General features: G+C 47.3%; 4 protein-coding genes across 4 annotated transcripts; 2 read left to right on the top strand and 2 right to left on the bottom strand.

The window, feature by feature from the left end:
- Window positions 1-185: 185 nt before the first annotated feature.
- Window positions 186-4,001, bottom strand: N7469_004667 (uncharacterized protein; the record flags this gene model as incomplete). Its single annotated transcript, XM_056643587.1, has 5 exons — window positions 186-1,270; window positions 1,326-2,256; window positions 2,317-2,563; window positions 2,637-3,040; window positions 3,732-4,001. The coding sequence occupies 5 exons, from the start codon at window positions 3,999-4,001 to the stop codon at window positions 186-188; spliced, it is 2,937 nt and encodes a 978-aa protein (XP_056502999.1).
- A 1,986-nt stretch (window positions 4,002-5,987) lies between these two features.
- N7469_004666 (uncharacterized protein) lies at window positions 5,988-6,320 on the top strand (the record flags this gene model as incomplete). The annotated part of the gene is made up of 1 exon (XM_056643586.1): window positions 5,988-6,320. The coding sequence occupies one exon, from the start codon at window positions 5,988-5,990 to the stop codon at window positions 6,318-6,320; it is 333 nt and encodes a 110-aa protein (XP_056502998.1).
- A 2,196-nt stretch (window positions 6,321-8,516) lies between these two features.
- On the top strand, window positions 8,517-12,276 carry N7469_004665 (DNA-directed RNA polymerase III core subunit RET1; the record flags this gene model as incomplete). Its single annotated transcript, XM_056643585.1, has 3 exons — window positions 8,517-8,576; window positions 8,650-9,407; window positions 9,465-12,276. The coding sequence occupies 3 exons, from the start codon at window positions 8,517-8,519 to the stop codon at window positions 12,274-12,276; spliced, it is 3,630 nt and encodes a 1,209-aa protein (XP_056502997.1).
- Window positions 12,277-12,579: 303 nt separating this feature from the next.
- N7469_004664 (DUF4246 domain-containing protein) lies at window positions 12,580-14,644 on the bottom strand (the record flags this gene model as incomplete). Its single annotated transcript, XM_056643584.1, has 4 exons — window positions 12,580-13,149; window positions 13,223-14,260; window positions 14,324-14,405; window positions 14,454-14,644. 4 exons carry the CDS (start codon window positions 14,642-14,644, stop codon window positions 12,580-12,582), a joined length of 1,881 nt encoding a protein of 626 aa, XP_056502996.1.
- Window positions 14,645-16,426: the final 1,782 nt, after the last annotated feature.

The following is a 16,426-nucleotide window of genomic DNA, read 5'->3' as shown; positions in this document are numbered from 1 at the left end:
GGTGAAAAAACATGCGAATGGGCTTTAGAGAAAGATTGCTGCAACTGAGTAGATCATGCAACGGCAGCCACATTCTGATGACAGTCGTGAGAAAATCCGTGAAATCATCAAAAATATCGTAGCATCATATAAAAATATGGGTACAGTCGGCGGGGTATGCACAGAAAGAGCTGTACAACCCCCGGTTAGTAGTAGGCATAAAGCTGGTTTTGAACGCCGATATTCTGGCCTGCGCCAGGGGAAATGAACATCGGTCCCTCCGTTGCGCCACTGGGAGGAGTATTCGAAGAGCTTTGTGCAGGGGTGGGCAAAGCGTTCTGGCTGTTAAAGGCATTCGATCCATTGAGGGTAGGGCCTGGACCTTGCTGGAATCCAAACGGCTTCTGCATCGCCTGCTTTGGGATCTGCGTGGTATTTCCCGTCTCATTCGGAGTTACATGGCCACTGGTGCGGCCAGAAGACTCGGCCGACATAATCTTGCCAGCAATTCGGCGACCATGAGGGGTGCCACGGATGGCATGAACAAGGGGCCGCACAGCTTCGATTATGCGCGCTCTAGTTTCGGGATCGGCGAACTCCATCGCGGTCTGGACAACATAGTTGGCGTAGGAATCACGCAGCATCTTTTCAAGCTCGTTTCCACTCAGAATCTCATCAATCATAGCGCGGCGGTTGTCGGTGTCGGCAGTTCGTAGACACTTCTCGATCACGTTTGAACTGAATTTTTGCTTGGAGAGGACTGGAACGTTTCCTGCAAATGTCACGCATAGGGGGCCAGTGTAGAAAGGATCTCCAAGGTCGAGGATGTATTGAACCACATAGTTGCCAAATGGATCTTGAACGAGTTGGTAAGCATTCTTAGTGATTTGACCAATCAGACGATCCTTTTGCTCTCCAGATGCGTGGTCGATACAACGCTGCAAAACACAGCATCCATGACGATGGGTGCCGACAGTAACACAATGATCACCAACAGACTGGTAGATGAATTCGGCATCCTTCTTCGACAGACGATTGAGGCACTTCTGAATGACATGATTTCCATTCAGATCTTGTACGAGCTCGACAACGTGTCTCTCGAGTGACTTGATGACAGTCACAGTCTGTTCGGGAGTAGAGATGAACTCAATCATCTTCTGCAACGCTCGAGTTCCATGCTGATTGAGGGCAATCTTGACGAGTTGTGGAGCAGCATTGTCAATGAGAGCCGTGCGTTGTTCGTCATTGGAGAACTCGAGGAGCTTTTGGCAAAGATAATTACCGAACGGATCTAGTGACATTAGTTTATTTTTTGTTCTCTCCTGAACCGATTGGGGTTTCCTTACCAGTCATCAATTCAATCACATGCATATAGGTCTCGCTGAAAATCAGTTGGACATGTTCAGGGTTTCGTTCTTCAAGTTTGCGCTGCAAATATCTGCAACCATGTTGATCTTTACAAAGACTATATAGCTCGCCCTTATAATGTTCCAGGGGGAAGTTCGTGAATCGAGTCAGCTGGCTGGAATCGCTCTCCGTCTGACGGCGTTGTCCGACGCCACCCCGGGTATTTGGATCATTGAAACGATAACCGCCAGCAAAGTTAGGATACGCCAAGTAGGGATTGGCAACCTGACCACCTTGGTTGACAAAAGGCTGGGGTGGGTAGCCTCCAGACATTGCTCCAGAGATTGGAAATTGCAGAGCATTTGGGGGAAGGAACCCAGACATACCATTGTTACTTGCAGCTGGAGGAATCTGGGGACCGAATGGAGGTGCACTCGGTTGAAGGTAAGTTTTGGTGCTCTCAGTCTCAGGTGATGCCTTGCCAGAGTGGGGGTTAGGATTGCCGGTGGGGATCCTACCCATGCTGTTACGGTGCTGGTGGTGGATGTTCTCCGCATAGGTCTTGGGCGGGGTTATAGCCGTGTCGAACCCGTTACTGCTTCCCTTGACTGTAGGGAGATCATTGGTAGAATAAGATTGTAAAGGGACTGGACGATTTGAGGGCACCGGAGTTGTCACATCGTTGCTACGTTCATTTGGAAAGACAAAGCCCTCTCCGAGTGAATGACGCGCAGCATGACGAGGCTGAGGGCCGTTGGGCTGTTCATCGTTCGTTGAGCTACCATTGTGCAGCTGATCCAAGCGGAAGTTGGTCAAATTCTTGGGCATGCTTTGATGAGCAGAACGATGACGACTGTGGAATGAAGTGTTCGATTCTGGGCCCGGGGTGCGGGAACCAGCAAGATCCAAAGCATCAGGATTGGCGGACAGCTGTCAAAACATTAGCTTCAATTCAATGGAATCCGGCGAGGGCAACATGAGTGGGCTTACAATGTTAGAACCTCCCCGTCGTGAGAGAGTCGGGAATTTATCGTCAGGCTCGGTCATCCGGATATATCCCTTGATATCGGGGGTTGACAGCCGATCTTCATCCCGCATCAAAGGCTTGTCTTCATCGCTGGGGAACAGATGCTTTGTTCCTGCAAAAGAATTCACGCCTGAGCTGCTTCCAAAGCCAGAAGTGCTAGGCCGATACTGGCTGTTGAAGTTGCTCGATGGCAAAGACAGTCGATGAACTCTTTGAAAATGGTCAGCAAGATGAAAACTGGCAAATGGAAGATATCTAGATCCCAAATTAAGATATCACTCACGCGTTGCTTGGTCTATAATTCGACTCGAGAACGAATTCTTCTTTCTCGGAGTTTCGGCGAGATCCCGGGACTGAATGTCCCGCAAATCGATCGACGGGTTGTTGGGGGGAGGTAAGTTGGGATGACGGGGCAAAGACATTGAAAAATCCAGGAGAGGAAGTTACGCTAGCACTGGAAAATCTTCCAGGGCGAGAGACAGCAGCCTGTACAGGAGAATCACGATACTCAGGAGGAGTAGTGGGCTCGCTAGCCGGACCACCGAGGCCAGCCTTGGCCAAGTCACGGGCTAACTGGTCCATCTCGATCTTTTCTTTCTCGTGTTGCATGTCAAGCAGCTTCATATCCTCTTCGAAACGTCGTTTTTGCTCTCGCATATACTCAATATGCTGGCGTTTCTTCTCGAACTAAGAGTTGTCAGAGTTAGAAAAGGAGTTGCAGCACGACAAAGAGTAGATCTTCCACCCTCGCAGGCTGGTGGATGCATGAAAGCAGGGGAAGAGATGAGAAACGAGAAGTGAGGGAAAGACAGCAGAAAATCATATGATTGCGATGAAAGACTTTTCAGGGACAAGTCAGCCTTAGCAAGTCAGGACTTCGAAATGCGTGTGCATCTCCATGTCAGACATTGCCAAACTGGAAATTGGCCAGAAATCTTTCAATCGAACCAAACAAAGCAATGCCAGATTGTGAACATACAAAATATTGTAGCTATAATTTTGAATAGAATAGGAGTTGAGGAGGGGAAATTGAAAGGCACAGAGGGGAAATGAAGTGAGAGTTCAAGATGCATTTCAGGCATCAGACGGGGTTTTATAGGGAACCACCTCTGAGATGGGCACGTGCAAAGGCACCTTTCTGGTTCTGACGAACAAACTGATTTCCCCAATTGACAATTCTGCCTTGGAGAGGCAGGCGTTCGACTTGCCTTTTCAGATGTCGCCCTCGCACCTTCTGCGCTTGCATTGTTTGGATGTGTATATGGATTGTCTGGGTCTCGAGGAATCTCCCTTCATCGACCGAGGAAAAGGGAAATGCATGACAAAAACGAATATCAAGGTAATCCTCGTGACGAGAATGAGATTCTTCAAGACTTACTGAAGATAGCAGGTCCAGGGGGTCCGGCATCGGCGTGCTTCCCTGATTCAGATAATTCCATGACGACGAAAATTTGCTGGAATCAGTCGTGAAACGACGCTGCAGATTTGCTCGAACGTCACTGGTAGGTCGAGAGAATCCTGGGGCCAAGTTCGAATGGCCAGGTGACAACGATGTATAGCCTGGAAAGGCGGACTCCGATGGGGGGGATCGAGGAGATGGGAATCGGAGCTCATCGAGGCGTTCACTCAGCCCATTCTTGAAGGCCATGGTGGGCAATGCAGCCGGGCAGTCCAACTATGATTTCGATACCAGTCAGCATAAAGTGGATTCCGCCGAGATTATTGACACAAGCGCCACCGAGGCACTTTTAAGGCGCCCGCAATACCAATGACCAGCCTCCTCGCAGTTGACACCTCTTCTCGCGTTTACTGACAGACTAACAATGTTCGGTGGTCGGTGTCTTTGATGAGCAGGTGGCGGTGTGTTGTGGTATTGTTCGTCTTGTCGAAAAGTTGTTCTCCAAGTAAGGGGAAAGGTTGAGAGGGGCTGAGGGGTGGTGGGCGCGACGATCGCTCGCGAAAAAGAGGGCACTCACACACAATGAACGCCTCGAGAGGACAACTATTCAAACACAAAGAGTCTCACAGGTCGATGTTCAAAAACAACGACTTCATCTAAGGATTTTTGCGTGGCCAAGTATGAAAATCGCAAAAATAAAAAACTTGAGATATCGTGTTCCTGGAAAGGGTGCGGAGATCAGCCGCAGGGGAGTTGCAGAGTGGGATGGATAGGCCTACCGCCAAAGGCCTCCACTTAGCGAAACCACAAGACTCAACAAGGCCAAACGAATGTGTTGCAGCCAAAAACGAAAGGAAAAAAAAAGAGCTCGAGGAGGAGCAAGAGAAGGAGATGTTGTACACGGAGATGGAAGAGAAGAAAAGAAGGGGAAAAAGAGGAAGAGCGAAGAGGCTGGGAAAGAGATGTGTTCCAGAGCAATGAAGAGCGGGGAGACCCAACCCTATTCGGTAATCGCCGTACGAACGCCCTGCTGGTCACTTTTTAGGGCTTCAGTTGGTTCTCGCATACTTGTCGAGGATTGTACTTGCTTCTTTTTTCTTCTGGGCATTCTTTGAAGTTGACGAGCAAAGAAAGATATAGTGATTGTTGGAAAGAGGAAAAGAGAGAAAGTGGTAAGAAGAAAGGGATACTTTTTGTTCTTTCGTGCTTTATTTTTTTTATCATGTCCTATCCCAACCTACTTCGTATATTGTACAATCAATTTCAAAGAATCTACCATAAACCCCGTGCGAAACCTGACGACCACAGCAGATGATCGCCATTGTTACTCGGAAATCGATCGAGATCCGCAGATTATTGGTGAATTCATGTCGGTTGTACGACGAAGATGGCAGCTCGGGGGCCAGCAGCCCGGGGTATGGAGTCATGGCAGCTCCTTGACTCAGGGAATTCAATTCTACGCTGGACTAGGGCTCTACATACATACTGTAAAGTACTGTTAGTATGATCGTGCTCGCGGGTGCGCAAGGGGGAAGAGCGGAGAGAATGGAGATGTGCTGTCCACGGCGTGGCAGCTGCAGGTGTATTTGTCCACGCCAATTGATCAGCCACTGTATCGTTTCGAGCGAGTGGAGACGCGCCGAGTGGTGGTCTGTATCGCCGGTGTGACAGCGGATCGTCGTTTAAAGCGGTGCATCTGTGCCTGGATCGTGCCCTAACGAGGAGAATGGGCTGGATCCAGTACAAGATACTCCCGTTTGAAGTATTGGCTTTCACCCTAATACAAAGAAAATCACCTTATTAAATACTATAGTATACTCTTAATAGACGGTTCATACTGAGTTTACAGGAGAATTCGCGTGGAATGGTTCGCGCCCCTCGCTTTCCAAGGTTCATTTGCCGCTGTGCCATCAAAATGACTAGAGATGGGGTCCACCATTCAAAGAAAGGGGCTGTACTATTACAGTGTCCTATGTACCATGGGAGTATGGAGAAACGTTTTCTCTTACTCTCGCAATCTTTTTTCTTTGCTCATTTCCCTATTCTTCTTTTTATCTGTATTCTCCGGTATGGATTTATAATCTTACAAATATGGGTTGTCTCGGAAAATAGTAACTATACTAGTACTGGTATAATGTAGATCCAATAGGTACAAGATAAGACCCCCGGGCCTCTAGTCTATGTGGAGAGAATCTTGAAATGGATTTCGATCTCAAGTTATTGATACACTTCAACATGTATGGAATATGGCTAGGAGAACTGACAAGAGAAGCGGTGAACGTGATACAAGCCAACCCGATGCTGATCGCGTCGATTGGAGCCCCTGATCCACCGAATGACGAGCATACCAATGGTGTGGAGATCCTGCACGAACCCCAGTCGTCTGGATGGAGGCACTTCCTGGCAATCAGAGCGGCGATCGCCAATCATTCCACGTCTCTGCTTTCCCCTCTTACTTTCTCCAGTCGAATCTTTCTGGATATTGCGGATTCTAGATCTGTCCTCTGTGGTGGTAGGGTCCGTGTGATCCGACGCTTGTCGCGGGAACTCCTCGCTCGGATGATGTGACGTGATGGTCTCAATGCGCTGCAAAATGACACATCCATCTCCAATAATTCTAACCCCCTCAAAATGCAGAACTATTGATATTTCAGGTGGAGTGCTACTGTCGAAGGATTTCTAGTCGGTGCGTGAGCGCCTCTTCGCCTAGACCCGAAATGAGTGCTAAAGAATGAGGGGCTCCCTTTTCATGCCCAACGCAATTTGCGCCTCGACCAATTCGCAATGAGACACTTCTGGTACCGATATCATTACCCCCTGTTCAAATCTCCCAAACCATCGGTATTGAAGTTGTCTGAAAGAGAGAGGAGCTGACATGGCCGCTTCGACCCTAGGGTACTATGTAATGAAACCTACTCTCCATTTTGTGTGCTACCTAGGTCAGAAAATCAATATATAATTACTAGTTCCGGGCTTGCGGGCAGAGCCACGCAAGACTGAATCTACAGTGCTCAGAGAGGTCTCTACTTTTATGTATGACCGTATGTGCATACATACGGTTTTCTTATCCTAAGCCCTAATCTTAAGTCCCCACTCCGGACGGGATGTTAAGATACTATGCCACGGGGCAGTCGATGTCTTTTCATACCTATAAAGATAGGTATCTTTGAACAAAGAATGAAACTATTAGTATCGCCGTAGCCCGGGCCCATCCCATCCCCAGCCACGTGTACTTCATTTCTTTGTTGGGAATGAAATACTCTACTTGCCCATTCGTCAATGTCGACGCTCTCGACGCGGGACCTCCCTGCGCATGTATTGTACTTCTGTCAGAGTAGCTTGCAATTGGAGCTTCCAGGATTGCGCATTATAACGATGCCGGGTAATTCCTGGATCTCGCCTCAATCTCGGGGGTTTTCTACGGTCAAGAACAGAGTACTATTCCGTGATTCGTAAAATCCAACCTTCCAACCCCGATGTGGCAATTTACTAAATTACCAGGAGTTGCGGTCAAGCCATTTTATCGCCACGGGCATCACCGACTTCTTCATCATTCAACCCAAGACATGAATGTATAAAAATGGGAAAGAATGTTGAATGCACGATATGTGATATAGGACGAATCAGAATGTGCAACCCAGATTCTAATGACTTTCCTTCTTCCTAGGCTCAATATGAATCCCACTGGCATTTCCGTCAGGTGGCCTCAGGGGCCATAATCAGAAACAGCAAGGATGGAATAATTGCCACTCTTGATTCTGCGATCTATCACCGTGCTCGCTAACCTCCACCCTTGAACCAGTCTAGCTAGAAAAGGTATCGTGGGTGGTGTAGCTTTTCCTCGACTCCCCACCAAGCCATGACCAGGTAGATCATGCAAGACTGTGCAGGCTTCTAAACTGGTCGTCCGTGCAGACATCAAAAAACGTCCTAAGAAAACGCATGTACGATGGCTCCCAGGGACCCACTCTGAATCGATACCCTAGTACAGATTGACTGTTGTTGACTCCAGGGCTGGATATAACCCTAAAGAGACCATGATCTTTCTTGGGCTGATATTAGGAAAACCCAACTCCAATTGTTATCCCGATGTCGGTGGGGTTTTTGCGCCTGATTCTTGCCCATTCAACAGTGAGTGGTACACGATGATCTGACTAGTACAGACTGTATAGTATACGTACTTGACGACCGTGAATTGATGATTGCAGTTCGTGATTGGTCTCGAGATCACCTAATCCCAGTAACAGTACCTGCTAGAGAGTACCTAGCTGGCATCTAGGTAGACGCCAGCTAGGTACTCATGATCTTGAATTGTATGTAAGATCATGGTATTTAGTTCCTACAGTAACCTTACTGTATATGGATACAATATCGAAGATTTTATAATGGACATGCAGCTCGCTCCATCACATGGATGGATTGGGTTTTTTTTGCAAAAGAAGAGACTCATTGCCTTATCGGGCGCGCTGAGAAAACATATTTCGTCACTTTACTCTACTACAGCTTTAAAAGAGGCCAAATTTTTTATTCGAATGGCCGATTACCATTGATTAGCGCGAGAAGAACATTTATGCCTGAGGCATGTACGCTAACCCGATATGGATAGCTGGTGATGAGATAAGCCAAATTTCTTGAGACAAGATCGCTTCCCCTCCACGCTGCATGACACTGGCGGACGTGCACCCATACTGCTTGATATCTTGACACCTGTGTGGCTTGAGATCGCGTAGATCGTCTCTTGCAAGTTCAGTTGTCTTAGCTATCATGCCGCCCCGCAAGAAGTCGCAGGCTTCTGCGACCAGCCACGGCCGGCGTCCGTCGGAGGTAACAAAACTTTTTTTGACCCGATATGAGTTTCTCAATACCGTGACTAATCTTTTATATCTTGCTTGAGTAGACTGCAAATGCATCAGCCGCTGATGCTTCAAAAAGAAAGCGCCCTTCGTTTGCTAAAGAGTCCCATCGCCCAGCAGAGTCCAATGGAGCGGCTGAGCAGCCAGTCAAATCTGATTACAAGGAGAGAGACCCGTTTGATGCGCTCCTCGAGCCTTTTTACTACAACAAGTCGCTTACTGATCCGATTGACACGGCAAAGGATAAGTGGAACTTGCTGCCCGCATTCTTGAAGGTCAAGGGATTGGTCAAGCAACATATCGACTCATACAATTACTTTGTCGAGGTGCAACTGAAGAAGATTGTCGAATCGAGTGCTATAATTCGCAGTGATGTCGACCATAATTTCTATATTAAGTTCACAAACATCTACGTTGGTTCGCCCCGCCGCGCGGACGAAATGCAAGATGCTGGTGTTGAATTTGAGTCGGATGTAACCCCACAAGAGTGCAGACTTCGAGATACGACCTATGCTGCTCCTATTCTCATCGATTTTGAATACCTCAGAGGTCGCACAAGAGTTCACCGGAAAGGCGTCTCGATTGGCCGAATGCCTGTGATGCTTCGCAGCTCAAAATGTGTACTGGCAAATAAGACTCCTGCGCAAATGACCGTTCTCAATGAATGCCCACTAGATCCCGGTGGTTATTTCATCGTCAATGGAACGGAAAAAGTTATTCTTGTCCAAGAGCAATTGAGCAAGAATCGTATCATTGTGGAAACCGACCCCAAGAAAGAAATTGTACAGGCCTCAGTTACAAGGTGCGTTATTAGCTGGCTGTTGTTTTGCTCAAGGAATCATACTTACTTCTCCCACAGTTCTTCAAACGAGAGGAAATCGAAGAGTTATATTGTTCTCAAGAAGGACCGACTGGTTGTGAAGCACAACGTGCTCAGCGAGGATATCCCAATTGTCGTTCTACTCAAGGCCATGGGAATTCATACAGACAAGGAGATGTTGCAGCTAGTTGCTGGTTCTGACAGCGTCTACCAGGACGATTTTGCCATCAATTTCGAGGAGGCAATCAACTTGGGCATTTTCACACAACAACAGGCGTTGGAATGGATCGGGTCTCGCATCAAAATCAATCGCAAACAGGGAGCCTATCGCAGGACCCATGTTCAAGAGGCCGTGGAAGCCATTGCATCCGTGATCATCTCTCACATTGAAGTCAAGAACATGGACTTCCGACCAAAGGCTATCTATGTTGCTCACATGGCCCGCCGTGTCCTCATGGCTAAGAATGATCCTTCAATGGTCGACGACCGCGATTACCTCGGAAACAAGCGACTTGAGTTAGCTGGTCAGCTTTTGGCTTTGTTGTTCGAAGATCTGTTCAAAAAATTTTGTTTTGATATCAAGATGAACATCGACAAAGTTCTCAACAAGCGAAACCGCGCAGAGCAATTTGATGCCTGGAGTGTGATGAGTATGCATGGAAACCACATCACCCAAGGCATGAACCGTGCCATCTCGACTGGAAACTGGAGCTTGAAGCGTTTCCGCATGGAACGTGCTGGTGTGACTCACGTGTTGAGCAGACTGAGCTATATCGCTGCCCTTGGTATGATGACTCGTATTAGCAGTCAGTTCGAGAAGACTCGCAAGGTCAGTGGACCGCGTGCATTGCAACCATCCCAGTTTGGCATGCTGTGTCCCGCCGATACTCCTGAAGGAGAGGCTTGCGGTTTGGTCAAGAATTTGGCACTCATGACTCACATCACAACCAACGACGAAGAAGGACCTGTGCGGAATTTGATCTTCATGCTGGGCGCAGAGGATATTGCCACGGTTAGTGGAATGGAGCTCTACGCGCCTGGGACCTACACAATCTCAATCAACGGTACACCTACAGCTATGACTAGACGCCCCAAATACTTCCTTAACTCCTTCCGCAGGCTTCGTCGCATGGGCCGTATCTCCGAGTTTGTTAGCATCTATATCAACCACCACCAGCGATCAGTGCACGTCGCTACAGACGATGGTCGCATTTGCAGACCGTTGATCATCGTGGAAGATGGCAAATCACGGGTTCGCCAGCACCATTTGAAGAAGCTGAGAGATGGCACCATGTCTTTCGACGATTTCCTTGCCCAAGGACTTGTCGAGTATCTCGATGTCAACGAGGAGAACGATTCCTATATATCTATCTATGAGAAGGACGTCAACGAGGCGACCACGCATCTGGAAATCGAACCTTTCACAGTGCTTGGTGCGGTGGCCGGTCTCATTCCTTATCCCCACCACAATCAATCGCCCCGTAACACCTACCAATGTGCCATGGGTAAACAAGCCATTGGTGCCATTGCTTCGAACCAATTCCAACGAATTGATTCCATTCTTTACCTTATGGTGTACCCGCAGAAACCAATGGTCAAGTCGCGAACCATCGAGTTGACCAAATATGACCAACTTCCTGCCGGCCAAAATGCCACCGTTGCAGTCATGAGTTATTCTGGCTACGATATTGAGGATGCTTTGGTTTTGAACAAGGGATCCGTTGACCGTGGCTTTGGGCGTTGCCAAGTCTTCCGCAAATATGTTACGAACCTAAAGAGTTACCCCAGCGGATTGAAGGATGACCTGGTTGGGCCAGAGTACGAGAACGATGCACCAATTCTCAAACATGCCTTGCTCGACTCCGATGGTCTGGCTGCAGTAGGTGAAAAGGTCAAATCCGGCGAGGTCTACATTAACAAAAGGGTGCCCGACCAAGCGCACACTATGGGTCTTATGGGCTCTGATTCCGGCAAGCCTATTTCTTTCAACCCTGCACCAATGGCCTACAAGCTCCCCGACCCTGCGTATATCGATAAAGTGATGTTGTCTGCTACAGAAGGCGAGACAAGACTTATCAAGATTCTGACCCGCCAAACCCGTCGTCCCGAGGTTGGTGACAAGTTCTCGTCCCGACACGGTCAGAAGGGTGTCACTGGTATCATTGTTGACCAGGCCGATATGCCATTCACTGATCAAGGCATTAACCCAGACATCATCATGAACCCTCACGGTTTCCCCTCCCGAATGACAGTCGGTAAGATGTTGGAATTGGTTTCGGGCAAAGCGGGTGTTCTGTCTGGTCAGCATGGTTACGGTACCTGCTTCGGTGGCAGCCCTGTTGAGGAAATGTCGCAGATCTTGATCGATCATGGCTTCAGTTATGGTGGCAAGGATATGCTCACTTCTGGTATCACTGGCGAGCCACTGCCATTCTACGTCTTCACTGGTCCAATTTACTACCAGAAACTCAAGCACATGGTTCAGGATAAGATGCACTCTCGTGCTCGCGGTCCAACCGCCACTTTGACCCGCCAGCCTACCGAGGGTCGTTCGCGTGACGGTGGTCTCCGTCTCGGTGAGATGGAACGTGATTGCTTGATTGCTTATGGAACAAGCCAGCTCTTGCTGGAGCGTCTCATGATTTCTTCTGATCGACATGAAGTAGACATTTGCGAAAAGTGCGGCTTCATGGGCTACCTGAACTGGTGTCCTGGATGCAAGTCGTCTCGTTCTGTCGTCAAGATGGTGATGCCTTATGCTGCCAAGCTCCTTATCCAGGAACTGATGAGTATGAATGTTGCTCCCCGGTTGAAGCTGGAGGATGAGTTCCCCGAGATGAAGGGTCGCTAGACAATGATACCGCCGAGTTATGATGATGGTGTTCTGGATAAAAAGGGAGGGTGCATTTGGGTATTTCTATATGTGTATATTCTTTCGATAAATGGCATAGCGCGGCGATTTGAAGACGAATATCTCAACCGAAAGCTTTACGGTAGCAAAAATGTAGGAAATGTGTTCGAGTGAGAGCATTCTTCATCGAAAGGGTTGTGCATTACTTAAAACGGAGATTCGAGAATTCAGGACTGAGAGTCACCCGATATCAACATTGGAAAACGAGTCAAATTGAATTCAAGAAAAAAGCATCTAGAGCATCTAAAGCATCAACACATTAGACTCAAACGCAACTTGCTGGTACCGTCCAAACTCAATAAGCTCATTCAGACAATCCACCCTGAGTTCAAGCGCTTCTTTCAAGCTCAACGGCATGTTTCCTTTCTTGTCCTTATTATCCAGTGCCAATTTGGACATTGAATGCGCAAGATCCCCGTCATCAGTTGGAGCATCAATGGTCCAGTCCAATCGTTGAGGAGGAATATTGGCAGTCGAAATTATCCGAATATTTGGATCAACCAAGTAGAAGGCCAAGCTACGCGATTTACCAGGCTTTGATTTATCTTTCAGCTCAAATTTGGTGAATCGATGTTGTACCGTGCTTGGAAAGATGATGGCACGTCCAACCCGGCATTTGATCGAACCGGCACGCTGGATGGCTGGTTCATCATTTTCCAGGCCAAAGATTTGTTGAAGCCAAATGAAGTCTTTTGGCTCATGTTCAACTTCTTCCAGGGAAGCTGCTTCAACAATATTGCGAAATTCCATATCGGCATCTTCCATATTCTCGCTTTCATAGGTGACAAAGGCTGCAGCGCAGATGTGTTCATTCTTTGGAAATGTCACTTGAAGTTAGTTCCATCATCTCAATATCGATATATACAATTTTGACCGAGACACTCACCATCTGCCCTTCTACGTGCCATTCTGTTTGATAATACGGGTCATCGGGGGTGAGATCCACGCCCATTAAGCGAACCATAATCTGCAAGCCCCTTTCTTTATAGTCTCTCTTCAGATCGACACCTTGTTCAATGCGAACGGGGCTAGGTAGATCTTCCGGAAGCTTGGACATAAGACATCGAGGCACAGCCCAGGGTATGAATTTTCCTGCATCTGGTTGAATGGCCGTGAAGTTGTTCATTCTCCATTTCTCGAATCGTTCCTCGAACTCACTGTGTGCTTCTCGAGGCTTGATCAGTGGTTGCTCGCTCACCTTTTCTTTAGGTACGGGGAGGTACTCTGCCTTATGGTATTCAATTCGAGCCCTTGAATGAAGCATGTCTCTCAGTGGCGTAATGGTCATGTTGAATTGTGGTACCAAGCAGTTGAAGATCTTTTCAACGATTCCATATATATTGCGGTGCTTGACAGGGTGTAAGTTATTGATATAAGTCGTGATATGCCATTGACCGCCATCGTCCAATTGCAAATCTGACGGGAGTGCTTGGAATAATCGGCTGTATGGGCTGACGGAAATGTCCGCTCGAGCCCGTACACGCCAGACCATGTCCTCCCTTGTCACCCCTTTGTCACTTGGGATCGGTATCACCTCGCCCTGGCCAGCATATCGCAGGGCCTCATCTAGGCCGATCAGCTTGTCAGGGAGAATGCGGCTTTTACCATAAATAAGCGGGTATAGAGCCATAGCAAGAAGATCGCGCTGTTTGTTCAAACTTCCTGGATGGTAGAACTGGAGACCCTCGTGCTCCATCTCCAGAACTTTGGCTGCGGAGGATAATTCTTCAACAAGAGACCTGGGTACAATTGTGTCAGACTTGGTGACATCTCCATTGTACAGTCCAACGCAATGAAATCTCTCGTATATCATGGCCTTGAATGCCAATTCATCCACAATCCAATTGGCCATGTGTTGAGTGATATCTTTGCCGCTATTCATGGCCTTTTCCTTCCATTCTGCGGCCACTGCAGGATCCGAGACCTGCCAGAGGTGAATATTCCATTAGAACGATATCATATGGAGAGAAATCATTTCGGGACATACTTTTTTCCACCACTCGGGAATGTCAGTTATCTCCTCCATGATAACGACCATGGCCATCTCGCGGAGAGTCTGGACAGGTAACCTGAGTGCGATTCAGTCTTTGTGCATTGATGTGAGTGCATGGACCTACTCCGTATATCCATTTTCAATGTCTCGATCGTCACCAGCTGTCGGAAACATACTTCGACTCTCCACTCCATAGATATTCTGTTCTGTCGGAGCGTAATCCAATGGACGACCATATCCAGGAAGGCAGAAACGAACATCTTGGTTGTTCCTCATGCTGATGAAGCCTTCCTCATTTGCTTGATGCTGGAACATTGTGATATTCGATTGGTGCTAGTACTGTTAGTAGTACTGGGGATTCAGGAATCTGAATGTGCATTGATGTAGCAAAAGAGGGCCTGCGTAATTTTTTCGATCTGAACATAGCTTTTGATGAGGATGATGCACTGCTGTCGTCTTTAACTTACGGATTACTGGGACGAATTGTGCCATTGACAGTTTCATAAGGAAAGGTACGGAACTCCAGTCCGGCTCAGTTTTCGGAAGTTCATATTCTGGTAAATTCAAGTTGCGTGGCGATTGTCATAGTGACCAAATAAAAATAATTGGCGTACCAAGGGATTCTGACAGGCGTACCAAAAAAGCAAAGTTCCAAGACTTCAACTTACCCTATGCGTTTACTTGCAAGACTAGACAGGTCGGTCAACCTTAGAATCGGAATCTTTAATCATTCGTGATTGGTGCTCATTCTTTATTCAGAAAACATGATTTCCACTATAGTCCGTCAATAATACATGTCCATGGCGGTAGAGAGCCACTCTTAAACCAGGACTCATGTACTAAACTGAAACCTAGCTTTCCGCGATATTCGAGGATATCTAAAACCCGGTTCAAAATCATTAGCGGAGGATGGCTTGTTTGAATTGGCAAAGGAAAGCGAAGAGATACCTAGAAGCAGCTTTCCAATTTTCCAGTGTCGAGCGACGCTGCGCAGAACTGATCGTATCGTATCCGCACATTTAGTCGCCGTGTCGTTCCTTAATGACATCTAATCAGCTGAAACATGGGCTGTCCCAGGTCCGTCAAGAGCACAGAAGATGAAAGGAGAGCAGAGAGGTATAAACCGTAAGGTATCAGATTGGCTGCGCGATAAATCCCTATAATACTACAGGCAGATTTATCGGTGATATAACGCTTGTTGAGCACTATAGTCCGGGAACTGAGTGAAGTTAGCATTCTGCCGGATATGAGATATTTCAAGATCAAGGGTGTACAGCACATACCACTCGATTGCGATATTGGAGCATATAATCCAACTGTCCTCATGCCAGTTAGACTTGTTGATATCCGTCTTGTTCGGTGAGAGATGAAAGGTATATGGTAACGTAATCCATCACCGAGTGAAACACCTCACCGGGTGAAACGGCCAACCACCATTTTTAATGTAAAACGCCATATAATTCAACCACCACCACTAATCTTGACTATTTGAATTAACAACAATATCAGGGCATCTGTTACATTTGTGCCCTGGCTTTCTGCAAAACAAACACCTCTGGCGTGGCCTTTGATTGGCCGATTCATCCCCTTCAGTGGTCTCCGCGGATACAGTGTTGTTGGCCTGGATTCCATTTTGGGCCAATTGTAGGCCTTCAGCAGCAGTCAAAGCACCGTTATAAACAAGCCGCTTACCCTTGGCAGTATGTCTCTTTTTAATATGCCCGTTTTCAACACATAAATAACTGTTTTCCTGCTCTGAAAGGGCCAACCGGTAAAACACTTGTTCGTATCCTTTGGTTATTTGGTATATACCATTAATAACAAGCGCTGAAGAGTCTACCAACTGCTGTTGTAATAATAAATTGATAGTAGATACCTGGTGTTTTAGATCCTTTGTATGTCTAGGTGTATATAGTATAAATTGGCTGCTATCACTATCACTACTATCCGGAGGGGGATAGGCGTATAAAGTTGAATGGTAAGCTTATCTAGCACATGCTGGGGGTTAAATAGTATTAAACCAGCGCCAGTAAAGCTATTAGCTATTGTTGACTCAATGCCAAATACTTTATAGTGGGTTTCTTTATATAAAACTAA

The sequence above is a fragment of the Penicillium citrinum genome, assembly GCF_028827155.1.
Source record: "Penicillium citrinum strain IBT 23319 chromosome Unknown utg000003l:1.0-4596430.0:1.0-4598250.0, whole genome shotgun sequence".
Classification (NCBI taxonomy): domain Eukaryota; kingdom Fungi; phylum Ascomycota; class Eurotiomycetes; order Eurotiales; family Aspergillaceae; genus Penicillium; species Penicillium citrinum.
The sequence above is the reverse complement of the archived record's forward strand: the minus strand, read 5'-3'. Positions and strand labels throughout refer to the sequence as shown.